This window comes from Apium graveolens, chromosome 1 (assembly GCF_009905375.1).
Source record: "Apium graveolens cultivar Ventura chromosome 1, ASM990537v1, whole genome shotgun sequence".
Lineage (NCBI taxonomy): Eukaryota > Viridiplantae > Streptophyta > Magnoliopsida > Apiales > Apiaceae > Apium > Apium graveolens.
In genome coordinates this window covers 150,236,530-150,260,609 of record NC_133647.1, presented here as the reverse complement: position 1 = coordinate 150,260,609, position 24,080 = coordinate 150,236,530, and the positions used below count along the sequence as shown (strand labels likewise).

At 38.6% G+C, this 24,080-nt stretch overlaps 1 protein-coding gene and 1 pseudogene across 1 annotated transcript; both read right to left on the bottom strand.

Annotated features, from left to right (window-relative positions):
* Positions 1–7,774: 7,774 nt before the first annotated feature.
* Positions 7,775–9,585, bottom strand: LOC141721198 (benzyl alcohol O-benzoyltransferase-like). The gene is made up of 2 exons (XM_074523985.1): positions 8,983–9,585; positions 7,775–8,800 (listed from the first exon to the last, which is right to left on the bottom strand). The coding sequence occupies exons 1-2, from the start codon at positions 9,433–9,435 to the stop codon at positions 7,886–7,888; spliced, it is 1,368 nt and encodes a 455-aa protein (XP_074380086.1). The 5' UTR covers positions 9,436–9,585; the 3' UTR covers positions 7,775–7,885.
* Positions 9,586–12,739: 3,154 nt separating this feature from the next.
* On the bottom strand, positions 12,740–20,866 carry LOC141668134 (benzyl alcohol O-benzoyltransferase-like; annotated as a pseudogene).
* Between the last annotated feature and the right edge of the window lie 3,214 nt (positions 20,867–24,080).

Here is a 24,080-nt window from a genome sequence, read left to right as displayed (position 1 = left end):
TTTGGTCCTTCGGGAATTTTATTTATTGGATGCTTGTACACTGGTCGACCTTATTCCTCCATTTACTACTAAGTACCAGGAACATGTCTTTCATGTCCTGAACATATTAAACCTTCAGCTTTGAAACGCGCCAGGTATGAGGCACTTTGTCACTGCTCAGGGTTTCCGACTTGTAGGATCCTCGTCCTCATGTTTTCTTGACCTTATACGGTCTTTCCCAGTTAGGGATTAGCATTTCTTTCTCTTCAACTCCTGAAGCCTCAATCTTTCTTAAGATCAAGCCTCTTTGGTAAAAGAACCTTTCTTTAACCCTTTTATTAAAATAGAGGGAGGCTCTTCGTTGATGCTCTGTATTATCAAATTGTTTCCCATTATCCGTGACAAGGATGCGTGGGATTCTATATCGGCACATGATATTTTTCCACAAGAATTGCGCAACCTGTTCGGTTGTGATTTTGGCCAAAGGCTTGGCTTCAATCCACTTAGTAAAATGATCAATGGCTACAATCAGGAACTTCCTTTGTGCCATGGCCATGGGGAAAGGCCCAAGTATATCCATTCCCCACATAGCAAAGGGGATGGGTGAGTTGATGGAGGTCAGCATCTCGGGGGGTTGTCTAACGACAGGTGCATGCTTCTGACAGTGGTCACACTTCTTCACATACTCTTTGGCATCAACCATTATTTCTGGCCAATAGAAGCCTAAACGGGTTATCTTGTGAGCTAGTTCTCTGCCCCCCAAGTGTTGCCCACATATACCTTCATGCACTTCTTCAAGAGCCCAGCGTGTCTCATCGGGCCTGAGACATCTTAAGTAAGGAACTACATAAGATCTTTTATATAAAATCCCATCTATCAAGGAGTATCTTAGTGCTCGAACAACCAACTTCCGTGCTTCAGTAGCATTATTTGGCAACCAATCGGTTTGAATATGGGTCTTAATGGGATCTATCCATGACGTCCCCAGACCTATAGGAGCTACGAGCTTAACATCAATGCTCCGTGTCTTCAGAACGCGGAAGTATACACTTCCTGAACTTTCCTCTATCTCAGATGAAGCAAACTTTGATAATGCATCTGCCTTATCATTTTCCTCCCTTGGAATGTGCTCAACATGGCATTCATCGAATTGAGTCATCACAGCCTTTACTAGGCGGACATACTTAGCCATCGTATCATCCCTTGCCTCAAACTCTCCCTTCACTTGGGATATGAATAACTTCGAGTCTCCACAAACCTTCAAGTTCTTGACTCTCATTGTCCCTGCTAGGCCGAGGCCAGTTATCAGAGCTTCATATTCTGCCTCGTTATTTGTGGCCAGGAAATCTAACTTCATTGCATACTCAATTAAGAACCCATCAGGGCTTTGTAAAACCAAACCCGCTCCACTTGAATTTGTTTTTGATGCTCCATCAAAATAGAGGACCCAATATTCCTTCTCCTTATCATCCTTTTCTTTGTCCCCCTTAACAACCTCCTTGTATTGAGGTATATTATCTTCCTGCCCCCCGACTTCTTGGTTGGGTATGGTACATTCCACCACGAAGTCAGCCAATGCCTGGGCTTTTATTGCCGTTCGTGGCTTATACTTGATGTCGAATTCTCCCAGCTCCATTGCCCACTTGATCAACCTCCCACTAGCCTTGGGACTGTGAATGATACTTCTCAGGGGTTGGTTTGTTAGCACCTCAATCTTATGAACCTGGAAGTAAGGACGCAACTTTCTTGAAGCCATTACCAAGGTTAAAGCAAACTTGTCAATAGTTGAATAATTCAACTCTGCTCCATGCAGAATTTTGCTGACATAGTATACGGGTTTCTGGATTTTCAGTTCCTCCTTAACCAATATAGCGCTCAAGGCACTCTCTGAAACGGCCAAGTACAAGTACAAGACTTCATTCAAAGCTGGCTTGGCCAACAACGGGGCCTGGGCCATATATTTCTTTAATTCCTCGAATGCCTTCTGGTTTTTCTCACTCCATACAAAATCCTTAACCTTCTTTAAGGACTTGAAGAACAACAAACACTTGTCTCCAGACTTGGAGATGAATCGTCCCAACGCAACAACCCTTCCAATGAGCTTTTGAATATCTTTGATAGTTTTTGGTGGCTCCATGTCCAGGATTGCCTTTATTTTATCGGGATTGGCCTCAATTCCTCTCTTGGAGACCATCAATCCCAAAAACTTTCCAGACCCTACTCCGAAAGCACACTTCGTACGATTTAACATCATCTTATGATATCTCAAGACCTCAAAATCTTTCCTCAAATGGGTTATATAGCCAGTCTTCACTAGACTCTTGACTAACATGTCACCAACATAAACTTCCATGGTCTTGCCAATAAGATCCTTAAAAAATTTTATTTACCAACCTTTGATAGGTGGCTCCTACATTCTTGAGACCAAATACCCTAACAAGATAACAATAAACACCAAAGTCAGTGATGAATGATACCTTTGGGATGTCGTCCTTGTGCATCTTGATCTGATTGTATCCTCTAAATCCATCCATGAAGCTCAGAATCTCATGCCCAGCAGTGGCATCTATCAAAGTATCTATCATTGGCAACGGGAAACAGTCCTTAGGGCATGCGTCGTTCAGATCAGTGAAATCCACACACATCCTCCATTTTCCATTGGCCTTCTTCACCATTACAGGGTTTGCTAACCATTCGGGAAATTGTATCTCCTCGATGAAACCAACCTCTAAGAGCTTCTCTACTTCCTGTTTTATAGCTTCTTGCCTCTCTGGAGCAAATTTTTTTTTCTTTTGCTTCACTGTCTTCCGATTTGGATCCACATTCAGCTTATGAGTAATCAGTTCTGGGTCTATGCCTGGCATATCAGATGTTGTCCAAGCAAACACATCATTATTTTCTTGCAAAAATTTCATCAACTTCCCTCTAAGGGGCTCCTCTAGTGTGGCTCCAACGAAAGTCTCCTTCTCAGGATCCTCGGGAGCTAAAGGAATCGAAACCAAGTCTTCTGCTGGCTTCCCTCTTTTCTCATCATTCTCTCAAATATCCAGATCTTCAATAGGCAGAACCTGCCCCCTAACTCCATCTGCCCTCAGTGAGGCCACATAGCAACTTCTAGCCATTTTTTGATCACTTCTAGCCATTTTTTGATCTCCTCTCTCTTCTCCAATCCCATCCCGGGTGGGAAACTTCATAACTGAACGGTAGGAAGAAGGGATTGCCTTGAAGGCATGTATCCCTGTTCTTCCCATGATAGCGTTGTAAGTCGAACTAGCCTTCACTACCACAAAGTCCAACATTTGTGTTGCTTGCCTTGGTTCCTAACCTATGGTTGTTGGCAACTTAATTCTCCCTTCCACGGGGCACTCTACTCCAGCAAATCCATATATCGGCATATCGGTCGAGGTTAATTGTGAATCATTATAACCCATCCTTAAAAAGGGGTCATGGAGCAAGATATCCACTGAAGCACCATTATCTACGAGGACCCTCTTCACCGAGTTGTTTCCTATTATTGGTGTTGTGACCAGCGGGTCGTCATGAGGAAATTTCACACCCTCTAGATCAGAATCATCAAAAGTCATTGTTACTCCTGTCCTGGCCCTCTTCGGGGCTTCTCCAACAATATGCATAACCTCTCTAGTATATATTTTCCTGGAGTTCTTGGATAACCCAACAGAAGTTGGTCCACCAAAAATTGTGTTTATCACAGGCCCTCGGGGTCGTGGTCCTCCGAAGATTATATTTATCACCGGTCCCCAAGGCTGGGGATTCCTCCCCTGATCGTCTTGGTCCATCCTACGATCTTCAAAGTTCTTTCTTCCATTGTTATTCCTATCCCCTCCATCTCCAGTGTACTTGTTCAACCTCTCTTTTCTAATAAGGAACTCAATTTCATCTTTCAGTTGCCTACACTCATCGGTGTCATGATCAACATCCTTGTGAAATCTACAATACTTGCTCTTATCTAACTTGGCAGGGTCGGCCTTCAAGGGCTTAGGCCAGCGAATATCTCGATCTATCTCGATTTCCATTAAAATGTGGAGCATTCAGCTTAGCATATTCAGTAAATTTTTTTCCAGGTCCTCCTCTCTTGGGAGTTGAGTCAGGATTTTCCTCAGTTCTAGGATACTTGTCCTTAGCAATATATTCCATATCAGTTTTCCGCTTCTTGCCTCCTACGGGCTCGTTGCTCATGACTGTCTTCCTCATACTCTCTTCCACCTTGATATACTTCCCTGCCCTATCCTGGAGCTGCAACATGTTTTCAGGGGGGCGTTTGGCCAAGGACATCTTGAAAAACTCATCCCTAGTTCCCTGTTGCAGTGCTATCATGGCTACCTTGTCATCAAGGTCTGTGACTTTTAAAGCTTCCTTCGTGAAACGATTCAGGTAGTCTGTTAAGGGTTCCTTCACCCCCTGCACAATGTTCATGAGGGATGCCGAACTTTTCTCATGCACTCTCCCACTGATAAATTGCTTAATATAAGCCTGACTTAATTCTCTGAAGGACCCAATAGAGTTCGGGGGCAAACGACTATACCATCTTTGAGCCATACCCGACAGGGTTTAAGGAAAGGCCCGACACTTAATAACGTCATTCACAGGCTGCAGCAACAGTGTATTAGAGAATGCCCTGACATGATTAGCGAGATCTCCCGTGCCATCATAAGCTTTGATAGTGGGCATCTTGAACTTTCTTGAGATATAAGCATTCATTATCTCTTCAGTGAATGGCGGAGTAGGATCATCAGGATCTCCAAGGGGAAGAAGATTGCTTGGATCAGCCCTTGGGACAACAACCCTTCTCTGTATTGGACCATCCAGGTCTATGATAGGAGGAGGATTCCTCCCCCTTGGGGGTAATTGGGGTCTGGTGTTCTGGTGTGACTCCAAGTCGCACTTCAGCTTTTGAATCTAAGCCTCATGAGCCCTGATCCTTTCCTGCACTTCTTGGGAATTCGTCCCTTGGGTGCTCCTAGGACGTTGGCGACCATCAGCGATCGGCTCTTTGTCAGTGCGCCTCCTTCTTGGGGCCACTCCATCATCTTGTATATAGGGGGGTGATCGCCCTCGTGCTTCACTCCGCCCAGCATGTCCGCTTCCTCCAACCTCGGGGTAAAAGGGCATCCCATATGGGGGGTTAGTAGTCACAATAGTTGAATACTCATACCCAATGGGTCGAGAATTCACAGGTGCATGTAATTGTTGAACTTGGGGATTCGTACCTTGAATAGCCGAGGGAATCGTCCCTTGTGGCTGAGGTTCAGTTGCCCCTATCTCGGCTTCTCCTTGCGTGGTTGCATAAGTTGAATGAGGAGGTACCTCCACAGTTGAAGAAATCACTTGGGTTGTCCCCGTTGGTGTTCCTCCTTTAAGGGCTCTAACTGTTCTCCGTGTTTTCGCCATGGTTGTTGTATTTTCTCACAGACGGCCCCAAATGTTATGGATCAAAAACTAGGGTATATGATTTCTGTATTTATTATCAAGGAACGTGAGCTTCGAGACTCGATTTGACTGCTCTTGTGTTTCGTGACTCAATCTGCCTTAACAAGATGCCTACGTACCTTGATGATTGCCAATGATCAAGTCAAAAAACGTAGTTCTTGGTGATACTTGCCCTCGGGGCTATGGCGGCGAGGGCTCACCAAGGACGTAGTGACTTTCATGTCCTCCAAGGACTAAGTCTAAAACGTCATTCTTATTGGTGGGGTGAGGCCCCTTATATAGATGTTGGGAGTCCTTGAATTGAACTTGGGTTAGGAGACTTGGTGGGCAAGTCTTAGAATTAGAATGGACTTTGGAGTCCTAAGTGGTAGGAAACTGATTCCTTATCCTTTTAGGTCCCTTGGATGCTAATCTACTAGGATTTATGTCCTTATTGGGACTCTTCTTAATAACTGATTTTTCTCTTATTAATTAATTACGAAATTAATTAATAATCAGAGTTTTGGGCCCTTTCTAACTGGGCTTCATTGTTGGACCTTATCTGGTTGAGTTAACTTTATTACCAATTATATTCCTGGGCTATTTTTGGGCCCTTATTCAAAGGTCTTGGGCCTCTTCTAATGGGCTTAACTGTCAGCCCAATGTCAATACAATTAATGCGATATTAATTACGCAATCAGAGTTTATTTTATTCCCTATCAATGTTTGTTATACATATTATTAGATATTATAGTAGAATAATAGAATAAATGAAATAAATACAGTCTATATATTATAGCTATACTTTAGCACGTGCAACCCTGTGACAACCAAATAGCATCTTGCGTGTTTATAACAATATTTTATAAAAAAATTATTCTAGTAATGATTTTGAAAAAAATACTTTAAATTTAATTGTAATAGTACATTAATATATATTTTATTAGCTTTATATTTCAATTTTGAATTGTAATAGTTTTATATTATTATTATATTTCTTCCTAATTTTTATATTTTATAGAATTCATGTACCCCAATTTTTTAAAAGACAGTCCGTAATTTTCTTATTTACAAAATGAAACAAAATTTATTTAATATTGATACTTAAATATAATCTAAATGTGTTCCTCATTTTATAATATAAAATTTTAAATAATCTATTCGGAAATATTTAGAATCAAACCTACCAAATCCAATTTTTTTAAGAAAAATAAAATAAATATAATCAATAATGTATTTTATTAGATTTGTATTTCAATTTTGAATTGTAATAGATTTTTTATTATTATTTATTCCTCATTTTTATGTTTTATAAGATTCATGTACTCTAAATTTTTTTAAAAGAAAATTTGTAATTTCCCTTTTTACAAAACAAAACAAAAAAAATGAAATGTTTATACCTAAATATAATCTAAATGTTTTCCTTATTTAATAAGATAACGTCTGCGGGTTCCCAACGATAAAAAAATATAAAATTATCATTTCAAAAATATTTTAAATCAAACGTATCCATTTCAATATTTTTTTAAAAATGATACTATTTAAACCCAATTATAAATGATTTGATAATTGTTACTTATATTTATTTTATTAGGAATATAATACTTTTAATATTATTTTATATCATTTAAGAATATATAATTATACTTCAATTTCTTAATTAATTAACTATTGTGTTTGTTATAAATTATTAGATATAATAGTAGAATAATAAAATAAATGAAATAACTATTGTGTTTTTATTTGAAAACGGCGTATGTATGTAAATAATATAAAACTTTGTTACAGTGATTTCACACCTATTATGATTTTTTAAATTTGGTTTTTGCTTTTTTTTTTTGAATTTTTAATTGATTGTTTATTTTTTTTTAATATCTAATGTATTAAAAAATTAATGTAATTTATTTATATTATTTTTAGGTTTTTTTGTTTATGTATTTGTTTTTATTTGTTCATTTGGTTCTATAATTTCTTGATATTTATGTAATATTCTATAAAAAAAACTGAGTAGTTTTTTTAGGGTACTTTCAACTTATGTACAACCCGTGAAGTGGATAGCTAGATTTATTTTTTAAATGTTAGTACCAAACAATCTAACTACAATTTTAACTCCCTTACACTAATTATATATAGCATATTATATATAGGATATAATGAGCCAGAAGAGGCTTTTGAGATTTTTAAGGATAGGAGTTCTATTTTTTGTCACACTCTTCTTATTTTGAGTTTGTTTAAAGAGACGTCTCTCACGCTGTAAAGTATAAAGTAATTAGATAACTTGAAATTCTTGTTGCAGATGTTTGATTCTTTGTAGATTTTAATAGAAAGTGTCTGAAACCATCCGTTTGAGGTCTACATTTCCCACTCGCAGGGTTATTAACCCATAATAATTTAACTAATTCTGAGTACGCAAGGACTTGAAACCAGATAAATTATTTCTTTTAACAACCAGTCGGCTGATCACCAGTACAAGTGAATTCTATATTGCTGATCTGATATGCTGTAAAGCATTATGAGAGACTAATGAATTATTGTTCTTCAACATATTTTCAAGTTCGACAACAAACTTTTTCATTGCATATGCTGGAAGCATAACTGCGATCACAGTTCCATTCTCACCCTTTTTGTTCTTGTATGGTACGTAAAAACTTGCCACAGGCAGACCACCATCGGGACCGCCATAAACAGGTTTTCCCCACCCGAAATCAACCTCTTTAAATCCGGCATGTGATAAGTCTGACACGATATAAGTTCGTGCAACTGTGTAATGAGGCCGTCCTTTTAAAACCATCAAATCAGCGACAGATCTCATATACTCCTCTGTAACAACTTCTTTAGTTTGCTTTACAAGTTGTAATGCATATCCCAATGGACTCTCGCAAAGTTTTCCTGCTGTTGTTAGAGCTGCTGGATACACAAATGCATTTCCATAGTATCCGAGAGGCAGGATAGGAGGAACGAATTTTGTGCGTGCATTGACAACACAATGAATGCGCACCTCCTCTTCAGGGTCAAGTTGTAAGGAACGAGTGCGGCAAAGCCAGAGGCAAGCTGTGAGAAGTTCGAAGGAAGAACTTTTGCGCAGGCGAGGAGGAACCAATTGACGGAGGGTATGAATCTCAGTCGGGCCAAAGAAAAATGAACGATGGGCCATGTCATCCAGAGGCATGTTGATTTCAGCCACATCATCATACTCATGATGCGTGCATGTAATACGAGGTGGATCCCTTGCACTAAGTAGCTCTCTTTGCCACAGAGGAGAAACAGAAGGGGCACTTGCACCTCTCGCAATTTCACTTAAAGCAGTCATAAATTGTACAAGTCCAGCAGCATCACACAGTGTATGGTTAATGCGCGAGGCAAGTATAAATCCTCCACACTTGAGCCGAGTTACCTACATACGTTATGAAATAAAGTAAAACGTGCATTGCACACTAACAATCCTATAACTTCTTATAAGAAAATTACAATATACATGGATATGAAACAAAATTTACATTAATTTCGGACTGTTGATTTAAACACGTTGTATATATGATAATTCAAAAATGATTAAAAGAAGTTGATTGCTTATACCTGAATATGAAGCAGAGGACAATCAAGAATCCCAGTTGAGCCAGGTACATCAAAAAGAAGCTCCTTAAAGCATGGAAATGGTGGCTGAATTGTGTCACCAAATTGCTCAAGTGTCACATCCGCATCCGCTTCAACGAATAACACTCCTTCGCCAGTGCATTCCACGCTTAGTTTCCGGCCTGCCCCTTCCCGTACCCGCCCAGCAAGCGGATAGTAAAATACCAGAGTTTTGGAAAGTGCTTCCCTAATGACCTTCACAGGGTCCAGATTTTGTACATCAGCAAAATTATCTCTCTTTCGATAAAATTGAATGTTTGGGATTTGGAAACGGAAGCCCTCTTGATCGTCTATGTCTGAGAGGAGTTTGTACTCGTATGGTGTTGGTTTTTCTGGAGTTATAAGCTCCGTTGAACGTCTTGCTACTGTGAAAACCAAGGACTCTTGGGATGCCATAAGATCTGTGTTTTGCAAGTCTGAGAGGCAGCTACTAGTTAGGTAGCTTTCGCAAATAAATTTCAAGAGTGGTAATCAAATTTTGATTCGGACACACATATATAGTTGCTTTTGGACAACAGCCTGGACACATATCTATTCTAACTTGATCATAAGAACATCTCCATATCCAAGGGTGGATAGCATAGTATATTGTCAAAATCTAGGTAAGCTGATTAAAATTTTCAAGAGTGATCTAGTTTTTGTTTTTTTTTTGATAAATAAGAGTGAACTGGTTGTCTTGTACTTGGTGAACAAAAATGCTGTAACCATCCTGATTCCTCAAAAACTACTGGAAGTTGGAACATAGGACTTTTCAAGTATTTTACAATAACTATGAAGCACTAGAACTAGAGATAAACAATAAACAGAACATAAATGAAACACATAGCAGGATTCTAGTATATGAAAATGCATTACGCAGACTCAATTTGTTAGTATTTATCAAGTATAATCAGCAAAACATAATTAGCATTCCGTTAAAATGGCACATGCCCAGACGTGAGATTGCTTCCAGAAGAGAATGTTGCCCCAGAAATGGCACATGCTCCAGAAGTAGCAAATACTTTCACAGAAACAAAATTACCTGAAAATTATTAGATATCAATGAATTATATATGTAACCCAAAATTACTGAATCGTGGGAGTATTGAGGTTAACGATGTATATGCTTTTTCAGTGGCATCTGATATTATTATGAACTATGATCCTGAATCACAAAGTGTGGAAGAGTGTCGACACCGTGATGATTGGCCAAAATGGAAAATTGCGATTTGAGAAGAATTGCAATACTTGCGCAAGAGAAATGTATTTAGACCTGCAGTCCAAACACCAGCTGGTGTAGTCTCCGTCAGGAATAAATGGGTATTTGTACGAAAATGAAATGAGAGAAATGAAATTGTGAGATATAAGGCCGGCTAATAGCCCAGGGATTCTCTTAAAGACCTGGTTTTGATTACCAGGAAACATACTCTCTTGTGATGGATGAAGTTACTTTTCGTATTCTAATGGTTATGGCTTGTATGGAAAAACTGGAAACACGTTTGATAGACGTTGTGACAGCAAACCTATATGGATCACTTGATAGTGATATTTATATAAAAATTCTTGAAGGATTAAATATTGAGAACACTAAGTCTCGACATTTATATTCTTTTAAATTACAACGATCATTGTATGGTTTGAAATAATCTGGTCGTATGTGGTACAACAGGCTTAGTGAATACTTATTGAATGATGGATATGTTAATAATCAAGTATGTCCTTGCATTTTTATTAAGCGATCATCAACTGGTTTTGTTATTATTACTGTATATGTGGATGATTTGAATATTATCGGTACTACTGAAGATATTACTAATGTTGCTAACTATTTGAAGAATGAGTTTGAAATGAAAGATCTTGGAAGGACAAGATTTTGTTTAGGTATACAGGTGGAACACTTATCTTCAGTAATATTTGTTCATCAATCAAACTACACTAAAAAGATTCTTGATCGGTTCTACATGGACAAAGCTCATCCACTAACCACACCAATGGTTTTTCGATTACTCGAGATTGAAAAGGATCATTTCCATCCTAGAAAACAAGATAAAGAGGCTCTTGGACCTGAAATTCCATATCTCAGTGCAATTGGCGCTCTTATGTATTTTACAAACAACACACGTCATGATATTGCATTTGCAGTGAACCTGTTGGCAAGATTTAGTTCTGACCATACTAAAAGGCATTGGGATTGAATAAAACATATATTCAGATATCTTCGAGGGACAATCGATCTTGGACTATTCTTCCCAAACAATTCAAGATCAAGGCTAGTTGGATATGCAGATACTGGATACATGTCAGATCCTCACTTTGGGCGATCACAAACAGGTTACCTATTTACATATTGTGATACTGCTATCTCTTGGAAGTTTACAAAACAGACTATGGCTGCAACTTCATCAAACCACACAGAGTTACTAGCAATTCATGAAGCAAGCAGAGAATGTATTTGGCTAAGGTCGGTCATTCAATATATTTAAAAATCATGTGGATTATCAAGTATTTCAGTCAGTCCTACAATTTTATTCGAGGATAACTCGGTATGTATTAAACAACTTAAGGAAGGATATATTAAATGAGATGCCAAAATTCTTCCACACTCGTGAACTTCAAAAAAATGGTGATATTTATGTCCAACAAGTTCGCTCATGCGATAATTTGGCAGATATACTTACAAAGTCACTACCTACATCAATATTTGAGAAGCTGAGAAATAATATGAGTATGCGGAGGTTAAAAAGTTTGCTAAATCAAAATGTCAAAATGTGAGACATATAATTCAGGGGGAGGCTGTACTTTTTTTCCTTCGTCAAGGTTTTTATCCCACTGGGTTTTTTCTTGCAAGATTTTAACGAGGCAGTCAATCTTTGCAATAACTCACATTTGACAATTAAGGGGGAGTGTTAAAATATTTGAATAAATATAAAGTGATTGTCAAAGCGTATCGAGGAAGTCTCGCAAATCTTAGTGAGGAAGACTTGTACAACTTCTTAAGTAAAAAACTTATCGAGGGAGACTTGTAAAACTTACCGAGAAAGTTTTGTAATACTTAATGAAGAAGATTTGAATAGCTTAATTAGTAAGACTTGTAAATCAACTACTATAAATAACTCATTTAGCTAATAAAATATAATTCAACTAATCGAGCAAGTTTTGTAATACAACTTTCTCTTTATATCTTCTATTCTCCTATACTTCCTCTACATTAAACATATCTATTCTCCTATACTTCCCCTACATTAAATATAACTAATATTTTAAGTCAAGGTTTATAACACATTCATATAATTGGTGTGTACTTTGCATTAGTTGATTTTCTAGTATTTTACTTTTAAGACCCCGCACATATATTTTGGGAAATATTATTTCCAGAGCAAGTTTTTTGTTTTTGAGCAAAAACTGAGTGAAAATACAAAACTGCCCTCCCTGCATTTACAATAAACATCCTCCGAAAAGATTAATATAAGGGTAATTTGGTAATTTCGCATTCTATTGCTATGAAAACAAAAAAAATACTCTGAAAATAACATTTACCTATATTTTTACACTTAGAAAACTTGACATCATGTTATTGAGAAGAGAATATGTAAAACAACTATGTTAAAATATTTGAAGTCCTCGGGGGCACTCCCTATCTCGTAAACTTCCTAATACAAGAAAATATTGTATATAATATTATGTATTATTGAGAAATCACAAAAATTTAATATGCTTCACACCTAGCAAATATCACCTCACTCTACATTATTAGAAACACAGAAATATATAATAATAACTTGCATAAATAAATAGTACATGGGTGTTTTAGTGGACAGAGTGTCCATCATTATTTTTGCGTTACAACTAAACTTCTAACGTGTGCACAGTGGAAAAACGGATGATAGATAAGTTTCAGTTTGTTTTTGCAAACATCTTTTTCATTTTCCAGGCTCACCCAAGTGCTCCAGAACTCTAGAGTGTTGATTTGATAAGATGTAAATTATCATCGATCAGCAATTGATCATTGTTTTTCAACATGCTCCCAAGTTCCACTGCAAAACATTCCATTGCACGTGATGGCAAGTAAATTGGCACCAAAATTCCATTCTCACCCTTTTTGTTCTCGACTGATACGAAAGAATTCACCATCACATGACCTCTGACGGGGCCACCATAAGCCGGCCTTCCCCATCCATAATCAACTTCTTGAAATCCGGCATGTCTCACGTCTAACACCGTAAAAATTCGTGCTCCGATACTGTAATGAGGCCGCCCATTTAAAACCATTAGGTCAGCCAAAGACTTGATGTACTCTTCTGTTACATCTTCTTTTGCTTTCTGTACAAGTTTCTGTTGGAAAATATGGGTATAAGTCCCATATTGGTAAGTCATATTTTTGAGCATTATGACTAAAAGATGTGTGAGATATGATGATATTCTCTTAATAATGGAAATTATTATTTTCCATTAGAATTTGGCTCAAATATTATGGCATAAATTAATTTGATTTTGTTTCAGATTAATTGATATGGTGTATGTCTTGATATATTTAATCTGATTCTGTTTCAGATTATTTATGGAATAGAGTAGCTTGCAAGTATTACACCGATTCCATAATTAATGATATTTAATTATGGAAAAGAGTAGCGCACAAGTCTATCTACACCTATATAAACACCTCTAAGGCGTTAGGGTTAGACACACCAAAAACATATTCGCCTCTAAACACAAATCTCTCTCTCTCGGTGATAGTTTCGTGCCCGTTCAAGCTCGCTGAAGGTGCTCGTTATCCGTAACGCCGCCGCTACCTCGTTTTATCCTGGGAGGCTATCGACTCGCACATACGGTGAGAGGCGAAATAGCTTTAAGGAGACAGTTTCAACTGGACTCGAGGATCTCTTTTTGTTTATATCTTTTCTTCCTCCGTTTGATTTCGTTTACTCACGCACACACTTGTTTGATTATTTGTATTAATCGTAGATTGTTTTCACAATCTTAAAGCTATTTTTTTTATATACATCTGTGACTGATACATCTGTATCTGCTTGTTTTGTTGAGTAACAGATCGATGGAGAACCAAACTATGAACGATTCGATGAACATGACGGCTGATCCCAACGCACAGATCACTGGATCTGATGGGGTTCACCAGCAGCCGATTAACCCTAACGCACGGATCGTACGATCTGATGGGGGTCAAACGCCTGTTGGACATGTGCCTTCGGGACATGTGCCTGTGGGACACACTGTCATTGGACAGTTTAGTGTTCCTCTTGGACAGATATCGGCAGGATTCACTCCTCCGATCATACCTGCGGTGCCTACTGGTGTGCATACACCTGTAGTACAGACGCACGTACCATCTGTTCCACCCGTGGTGCCTGCTGCACCTGTTATGCCAACTGTGCCTGCTGCACATGCTGAAAAACCTGAGAAGTTCAACGGAACGAACTTCAAACGTTGGCAACAAAAGATGCACTTTTATCTGACCACGTTGCATATGGATCGCTTCCTTAAGGAAGAACCACCGTTGCTCACTGCTGAGAGTAACATGCAGACTGTGTATGCTGCTGATGCTTGGAAGCACTCCGACTACATCTGTCGGAACTATGTGTTAAATTGTTTGTCTGACTCGTTGTATAACGTATATAGCGCGAAGCCAACAGCTAAGGTCTTATGGGAGTCACTTGACCATAAGTATAAAACCGAGGACGCTGGGGCAAAGAAGTGGATTGTTGGCCGCTTTCTTGATTATAAGATGGCAGACTCTAAGACTGTGGTCAGTCAGGTGCAGGAACTGCAGGTGATCATTCATGACATTCATGCTGAGGGAATGGTCATAAGTGAGTCTTTCCAAGTTGCTGCTGTTATTGAAAAGCTTCCACCTGGATGGAAAGATTTCAAGAACTACCTTAAGCACAAGCGAAAGGAGATGTCTATGGAGGATCTTATTGTTAGACTTCGTATTGAAGAAGACAACAGAGGGTCCGAGAAGAAAGTTAACGCTGCCACTGAGAAGGCAAACATGGTGGAGCATGCTCAAAGCTCCAAGCCCAAGAAGGCTAATTCTGGTAAAGGGGCAAAGCTGGCACCCAAGGGAGGGATTTCGAAGTCGAAATTTCAAGGGAAGTGCTACAACTGTGATAAAGTTGGTCATAGGTCTTCTGACTGCAAGAAGCCCAAGAAGCCCAACAAGAAGAAAGAAGCAAACATGGTAGAGAATATCTCCAAGGAGATGGGTGACATAGACCTATGTGCTACGGTCTCTGAAGTGAACCTGGTCGGTTCTAATCCACGTGAATGGTGGATTGATACTGGTGCTACTAGGCATGTTTGCTCAGACAAGGCGGTTTTCTCTAGCCTCAAAGCTTCCGATGCTGGTGAGAAACTCTACATGGGGAATTCAGCAACTTCTACCATTGAGGGTGAAGGCACGGTGATCCTGAAGATGACCTCTGGGAAGAATCTGACTTTGAAGAATGTACTTTATGTGCCTGATATTCGCAAGAACCTTGTGTCTGGTTCTCTGTTGAATAAGCATGGCTTTCGCATTGTAATAGAGTCAGATAAAGTTATTTTGTCTAAGAGTGGTATGTTTGTAGGCAAGGGTTATTTAACTGATGGGCTTTTTAAGCTCAATGTAATGTCCGTTAAGGACGATAATGAAATGAAGAATTCTTCTGCTTACTTGCTTGAGTCTCCTAATTTATGGCATGCTAGATTAGGACATGTAAATTATGACACTTTACGACGTTTAAGTGCAAAAGAATACATACCTAAACTTACTATCGATCCAAAACATAAGTGTGAGACTTGTGTTGAGGCAAAATTAACGAGATCATCATTTAAACGTGTGGAAAGGAACACCAAAGTGCTAGACCTAATACATAGCGACATATGTGATTTAAAATTCGCTCCAACAAGAGGAGGAAACAAGTATTTTATTACATTCATTGATGATTGTACAAAATACTGCTATGTATATTTGTTGAAAAGCAAAGACGAAGCTATAGATAAATTTAAAATCTATAAGGAAGAAGTTGAGACACAACAAACTGAGAAAATCAAAACGATACGAAGTGATCGTGGAGGTGAATATGTTGAACCGTTTGGGGAATTCTATTCACAACATGGTATAATCCATGAGGTCACTGCACCATACTCCCCTCAGTCAAATGGTGTGGCTGAAAGGAAGAATCGCACTCTGAAAGAGATGATGAATGCGATGTTGTTAAGCTCTGGGCTCCCACAATCGATGTGGGGAGAAGCCATCTTAAGCGCAAATAATATTTCAAATATTACGATGCGCAAGAATAAGGATGTAAGTCCTTATGAAATGTGGAAGAAAAAGAAACCAAGTTACCAACACCTGAAAGTGTGGGGGTGCCTTGCAAAGGTACTGATCCCTACACCGAAGAAGGTGAAGATAGGTCCTAAGACTGTGGATTGTGTCTTCATCGGATATCCTCCACACAGCACTGCATATCGGTTTCTTGTTCATGAATCCAAGATTCCTGATATTCAAAAGAATACCATTATGGAATCAAGGAATGCCTCATTTTTTGAGACGATGTTTCCCTGTAATCCAGGAAACCAACAACCTACGACGTCTAAACGATCTCATGAGTCTGTAGATGACGATAATGAGAGTGACGAAAGTGAAGACGAAAATGTGGGGGTAGTGAGAAGGAGCAAAAGACAACGAACGGAGAAATCCTATGGGTCTGATTTTATGACCTATTTGCTCGAAGAAGGTGACCCAAAAACTTATAAGGAGGCGGTTACCTCACCTGATGGGCCTATGTGGAAAGAGGCCATCAAGAATGAAGTTGATTCAATTATGCAAAATCATACTTGGGAATTAGTGGACTTGCCAACTGGTTGCAAACCATTAGGTAGCAAGTGGGTTTTCAAGAAGAAGTTGAAAACTGATGGCACTATTGATAAGTATAAGGCCAGACTTGTAATTAAAGGATACAAGCAACAAAAAGGCCTTGATTACTTTGATACATATTCTCCTGTAACGAGAATAACGTCCATAAGGATGATGTTTGCTATTGCTGCAATGCGTGATCTAACTGTACATCAAATGGATGTGAAAACAGCTTTCCTAAATGGAGACATAGATGAAGAAATCTATATGGAACAACCTGAAGGGTTTGTTGTCCCAGGACAAGAAAGGAAAGTGTGTAGATTGGTGAAATCATTGTATGGTTTGAAACAAGCGCCTATGAAATGGCATGAAAAATTTGATGAGGTCGTGCTGGCCAATGGTTTCAAAATCAATGAATGTGATAGTTGTGCCTATTACAAGGATAACGAGAACAGCTATGTCAAGGAGAATGACAATGGCTATGTCATGATAACACTATATGTAGATGATCTACTTATTGCTGGAAGCAATGATAAAGTTATCAAATCTACAAAGGACATGTTGAAATCAAGGTTCGACATGAAAGATATGGGACTAGCAAATGTAATTCTGGGAATTCAAATTTCTAGAACATCAGAGGGTCTCGCATTAAGTCAACCACATTATGTTGACAAGATCCTTGAGAAGTTTCTTAAGGATGACTTTGAGAAAGCTAGGACACCTGTGGATATGACTTTGCACCTATCCAAGAACAAAGGTGTAGCTGTTTCCCAATTGGAATACTCGAGGATAATTGGTAGTCTGATGTACCTCATGAGTTGTACAAGACCAGACATTGCATACTCAATTAGCAAGTTGAGTAGGTTTACGAGTAATCCGGGAGCTGATCACTGGAAAGCGATTATAAGGGTACTAAGGTACTTGAGGGGAACTCGAGACTATGGACTGCACTATGGTAGATACCCAGCAGTATTAGAAGGATATACTGACGCAAATTGGATATCTAGCAAGAAAGCACTTAAGTCTACGAGTGGCTATGTGTTTACATTAGCTGGAGCGGCAATATCATGGAAATCCTCAAAACAAACGGTGATAACTCATTCCACGATGGAAGCTGAGTTTGTGGCACTAGATAAATGCGCTGAAGAGGCTGAATATCTACGTCAATTTTTGGAGGATATTCCAAGATGGCCAAAGCCTGTAACTGCAATAGGGATTCACTGCGATAGTCAATCCGCTATTGGCAGAGCACAGAGCACGATGTATAATGGAAAGTCTCGTCATATACGACGACGACACAGTTCCATTAGACAATTGATCTCAACCGGAATTATCACTATTGACTATATACCGTCAAAGGATAATATCGCGGATCCACTAACCAAAGGGTTATCAAGAGAAGTGGTTGAGAAATCATCGAGAGGGATGGGCCTTAAGCCTATTGCTTAACGGCATCATGGTGGACACCCAACCATTGCTGACTGGAGATCCCAAGAACTTGGTTCAATGGGACAACTAAATCATGATGACCAAATCACTGTGGGGGTAACCCCTGGCCTGTTCCTATGATGAGGAAACAGTGAGACCCGTAAGGTACGAGGTTAAGCTTTGAGCCTTTAATGATCTTTGATGAATACATGGAGCTCAGGAGTGAACGCATGGAATTCAGTTGAGTAAACGCGGGTTACTCTATAAGATAAAGATCACCTATGTGGGAGAGAAGTGGGGCCGCTTCAAAGGAGAATTGCGAGGCACAATTCTTTAGAAACTTCTGCAGAACCAGGACGATGTTCCATGGCCAAAATGGACATACTCATGAGAGCTGAACGAGTCAGAAACGATATAGTGATAAGTATATCATCGTTTACATAAACGGTCGAACAGTTCAAGGACAAGCACGTCTACTGTCTACCAGTAAAGTCGGTATGCTTACTCGAGCGAAGGTTCAAGGAGCATTCTCTACCTATCGTATGCTATATCTGATCGAAGAAACTATCACCAAGTCAAACTCCGTGTCTGTCTGTCTGTCTGTCTGGTGTGTGCTACTAAGATCACCAATCTCACCCATGTGGGGGATTGTTGGAAAATATGGGTATAAGTCCCATATTGGTAAGTCATATTTTTGAGCATTATGACTAAAAGATGTGTAAGATATGATGATATTCTCTTAATAATGGAAATTATTATTTTCCATTAGAATTTGGCTCAAATATTATGGCATAAATTAATTTGATTTTGTTTCAGATTAATTGATATGGTGTATGTCTTGATATATTTAATCTGATTCTGTTTCAGATTATTTATGGAATAGAGTAGCTTGCAAGTATTACACCGATTCCATAATTAATGATATTTAATTATGGAAAAGAGTAGCGCACAAGTCTATCTACACCTATATAAACACCTCTAAGGCGTTAGGGTTAGACACACCAAAAACATATTCGCCTCTAAACACAAATCTCTCTCTCTCGGTGATAGTTTCGTGCCCGTTCAAGCTCGCTGAAGGTGCTCGTTATCCGTAACGCCGCCGCTACCTCGTTTTATCCTGGGAGGCTATCGACTCGCACATACGGTGAGAGGCGAAATAGCTTTAAGGAGACAGTTTCAACTGGACTCGAGGATCTCTTTTTGTTTATATCTTTTCTTCCTCCGTTTGATTTCGTTTACTCACGCACACACTTGTTTGATTATTTGTATTAATCGTAGATTGTTTTCACAGTTTCAATCCATATCCAATCGAATTTTGACAAAGCTTTCCCGCTGTTGTCACAGCCGTTGGGCTGACAAATGCATTACCATAGTATCCCACAGGCAGGAGAGGAGGATTAAATTTTTCACGTGCATTGACAAGAATACAAATGCGCACCTCTTCTTCAGGGTCAAGCTGTAGGGAGCGAATGCAACACCGTCATAAGAAAGCTGCGAGAAGATCAAAGGAAGAATACTTGCCAAACTCAGGGGGAACCAGTTGACGGAGGGCACGAATCTCAGGGGGACCAAAGAAAAACGAACGACTAATTATGTTATCAAGATTTATGTTGATTAGATCAGCTACCTCATCAAACTGAGGATGTGTGCACGTAACACGGGGTGGATCCCTTGCATTAAGTAGTTCTCTCTGCCACACTGGAAGAACAGAAGGGGCACTTACACCTCTAGCAATTTCACCTATAGCAGTCAGAAATTGCACAAGTCCGGTAGCATCACACATTGTATGGTTAATCTGCGAGGCAAGGATGAATCCTCCGCACCTCAGCCGAGTTACCTGCATTTATTATCAAATGGAGTCAGAAATAAATTGTACACTGATGTAAATAACTTGCAAAATTGATAAAAATTGGTGTCCGTAGCATGCAACTTTCAAAATTGCAAAGCTGAACTAAAATAGAGTAAACTCAACAACCTGAATGTAGAGGAGAGGGCAATCAACAACTCCAGTAGAGGCAGGTATATCAAAAAGAAACTCCTCGAAACACGGAAACGGGGTTGAAGTGTGTCAGTATCACCAAATTGGTTAAGCGTAACATCTGCATCGGCTTCAACGAACATCACTCCTTCTCCGGTGCATTCTACGCCAAGCTTACGTCCAGCACCTTCCCGCAGGCGGCCAGCAAGAGGGTAGTAAAATACAAGAGTTTTGGAAAGTGCATCCCTAATGACCTTTACGGGGTCCATATTTAGCACATCGTTTTTCATTCGGTAAAATTGAAGGATAGGAGGAGTTGGGACACGAAGACCCTCTTGATCATCTATGTCGGAGAGGAGTTTGTACTCGTGCGGGGTTGGTTTGGCGGGACATATTAGCTCAGGTGACCGTCTTTTCACTGTGAAAACCATGGGCTCTTGTTTTTCCATGAAAAATGTGTGAGAGAGTTTGAGAGGTAGTAGTTGTTCGATAATAACTATATTAAATCAAAGTTGTCATTGGTATATATACTCCATCAAGAGCATCTGACGCCCCCATGCGAGCTCCACAGCCTAATGACATCTCTATAACTTCACTAAATTGCAAATAAAGATGCTATGTCTTATTATATTATTGTGTCGCGTGATGTTGGCAGCACTGATATCTATTACTGGAGTTGCTACAGGGGTACATATTCATATTATTGTAGACATACATATTTTAAAAATAATACATAAACTCTTTCTACTAACGTTCCGTTTGAAATTGTCAGTTATAGCACTTCGGTAAAACAGTTTGATAAAATTGAAAATTATACTTTTTTGAATTTTTAAGGATCATGGGTGTGGCAATGCAATTTTTAATTTTGGAGTCAACTAAATAAAAAAAAATCTCGCACTGATCATGGTTGTTAGAAGAGCTAATGCTATTTTAAGTGATCAAGTGGGCAACGTAACAATAATTATAAATGAAGCGAAATAATCAGCAAGCTTAATATATAAAATTGATAAGATTGGATCCAATATTTATATATGATTTACCAATTGTCTTATACGGAACGAAACTTTGTTTCTCTGAAAATATGGGCAACAAAACTTGAAAAAGATAGAAATACACTATTTTTGTCATTACTAACCAATATTAATATTCAAGAAAGAGAGAGATTTTATTCATTGGATTCCCCTCTATAATTTATTTGCACATTAGCACACCAAGATATTCATTCTCTAATATATATGACTCGATTTTACTCTCTCCGTCCGAACCTAAAATATAAATTGCTCTGACTTTAAGTTTAAGCTGAATAAAATGATAGCTTCATAAAAAAAAACTTTTTTTAACAAAAGTATATATATTCAATTTTCATTCAAAAAAATTAATTTTAGAAAAAAATAGGGTTAAATATCAAAGTGGTCACTCAACTAAAAGCCATATATTAGTTTAATCATCAAATTTAGTGGATATCATTTGAATCACTAAAGTCATAATAAATATCAAACATATACCTCAAAATATGTGCATAAGAATTAAAATTTATTTAATGGAGTTCTATATATTTTTTTTGAATCCTATTACAACCAAATGAAAATGTATGAATTCTATTATTTTATATAATATAGTAAGATTTTTAAAAATTTGTGTACTATTTATTTTTAATTTTGTAGTTATTTTATTTATTTAAATAAAATAATTAGTAGATAAATTTCTAAAAATCACACAAAATCATCTAAAATACTACGAATTCATAACTTTTCATTTGGTTATAACAGGATTTAAGAAAAATATTTAGAATTCCATAAAATAAATTTTAATTCTCGAGCACATATTTTGAGGTATCCGTTTGATATTCATTATGACTTTAGTGATCCAAATGATACCTCGTTAAGTTTGATGATTAAAATGATATATGCCCTTCAGTTGAGTGACCACTTTGATATTTAACCCGAAAAAAATATGTCGAACTATGACTTTTATACACTCTTAAAAAGTCAAAAAAAAATTGTATTTTGAGACCTAAGAGATATTACTTTGTTGGGCCCGAGAATAAAGAATAAAGAGGAAGGACCATAAACAGGAATTTTAAGATATAACCTTGTAATAAAAAGCCCAATAGAGGCCCAATTGTAAAGGTAAAAAACCCATTAAGGGTTCCCTATAAATAGAGACTAATTGTCCTACTTAGAGGGAGGGAAAAAAGAAGTATCAATAAAGAGTATTGTTCCTCACATAAACATGGCTCATATTTAGGGTCATCATTTGGCGCTAGAAGGAGCTCTAAAATTTGATACTCCAACATGATTATTGAAGAAGAAGATGCAGAGAAATGTGTAAACACCGCTGAGATCCAAACTGTCCAAAAATCAGAACATGTTAATCCAGCAGAAAAAGAGAAAGCACCATCGACCCTCAAGGCAAGACGGCTGTTTCCAGTGGAGGATAAACCCCCCACCTGAGGGCTCTCAGATACAGAAACCCCTTGTTAAACATAAAAGGAGAGTCACTAAAGACACTCGTTCTCGTGTTCTAACGGAAAAAGGAAAGCAGGTGCTCTCCAGTGATGCTAGGTTGCATTTGCAGAAGTTGAAACAGAAGAAGCTTCTGCGGGAGCAGGAGATAGAGGGTACGGAAGGTTCAGATGAAGAACTTAAGATGTTAGAGGCTGAAACCAAAAGACTGGAAGCAAAACTAGAGAAAATAAGAGAAATTCAGTGTTTGCAGCAGGAGTTGAAACAGGCGTTGATTAAGGAAGGGGGTGATGAAGAGCATGGGTATGTGGAGCTGCCGGAGGATGATGAAGATTACCATTATGATGAGAAGGAAGTATCCACCGAGTCTATATATTCCAGACCTCGACGCCCCAGGATAGTTTCTTCAGGGGGTACCCCGCAAGGGTCGATGTCAACAGACTCGATATCACAGGAGGAGTTCCTCAAAATGCAGGAAGATATGGCTCAGTTGCGTGACTTAGTTAAAACGAAGTCAAGATTTGAAGCCCCGGTGGAAAGCCCCTTATCTCGAAGCATTGAAAAAGCTAAGATAGACAGGTTCTAAAAACTCTGGCGCTCGATCAATTTGATGGATCAACTGACCCATCGAGATTTCTTAACACCTTTGACGGTCGAATGACATTCTACGGACACTCAGAAGTCGCCCGTTGCCAATTCTTCTTTACATGCTTATAGGGCACGTCCCTACGTGGTATAACAATCTCCCATCTAGGTCAATCGACTCCTGGACTACATTGGAGACTAAATTTCAAACAAGATTTTCAAGCAACTACAAAGGGGGTAAGATCACAACATCTTTGATTACGATGCGTCAAAGGCCTAGCGAATCCTTGAGCAGCTATTTAGGTCGCTTTCGTCAGGCTATATCCCGAAATAACAGACCTAGAAGAGCCTTTGGCAGTAAACTATTTAGCAGCAGGCAATGATGGAAGCTGACATGGCATTCTGCTAGAAGAGCTCATAGAAAAACATCCTCAACATCTTCATGCGGCTTTTCAGATTGTCGAACATCGAATGACACTCCAAGAAGCAGTGGGATGCATAAGATCTCCCCGACGCTCTAATACAAGTATGACAGGACAAGAACTCATAGCCCCCGGATCCCGAGATCTCAGAGATATGACTCCAAATCCCCTCGACGTTCATCACCGAGAAGGGATGTTGGAAAGGAGGAGTTTCGAAGCCCGAGAAGTCAAGAATATCAACGACGGTCCATCTCAGATAGAAAATGGCATCCCCGTGACAGAAAAGACAAAGAGTTTACCAAACTCACAGTCGACAAAGCAACAATATT

What these genes read in the sequence shown, in the direction of transcription:
- LOC141721198 (XM_074523985.1), bottom strand. Translation starts at nt 9,435, where the DNA reads ATGGCATCCCAAGAGTCCTTGGTTTTCACAGTAGCAAGACGTTCAACG. An exon ending in GTCCTCTGCTTCATATTCAG is followed by an intron (nt 8,801 to 8,982) that starts GTATAAGCAATC and finishes TAACGTATGTAG; the next exon opens with GTAACTCGGCTCAAGTGTGG.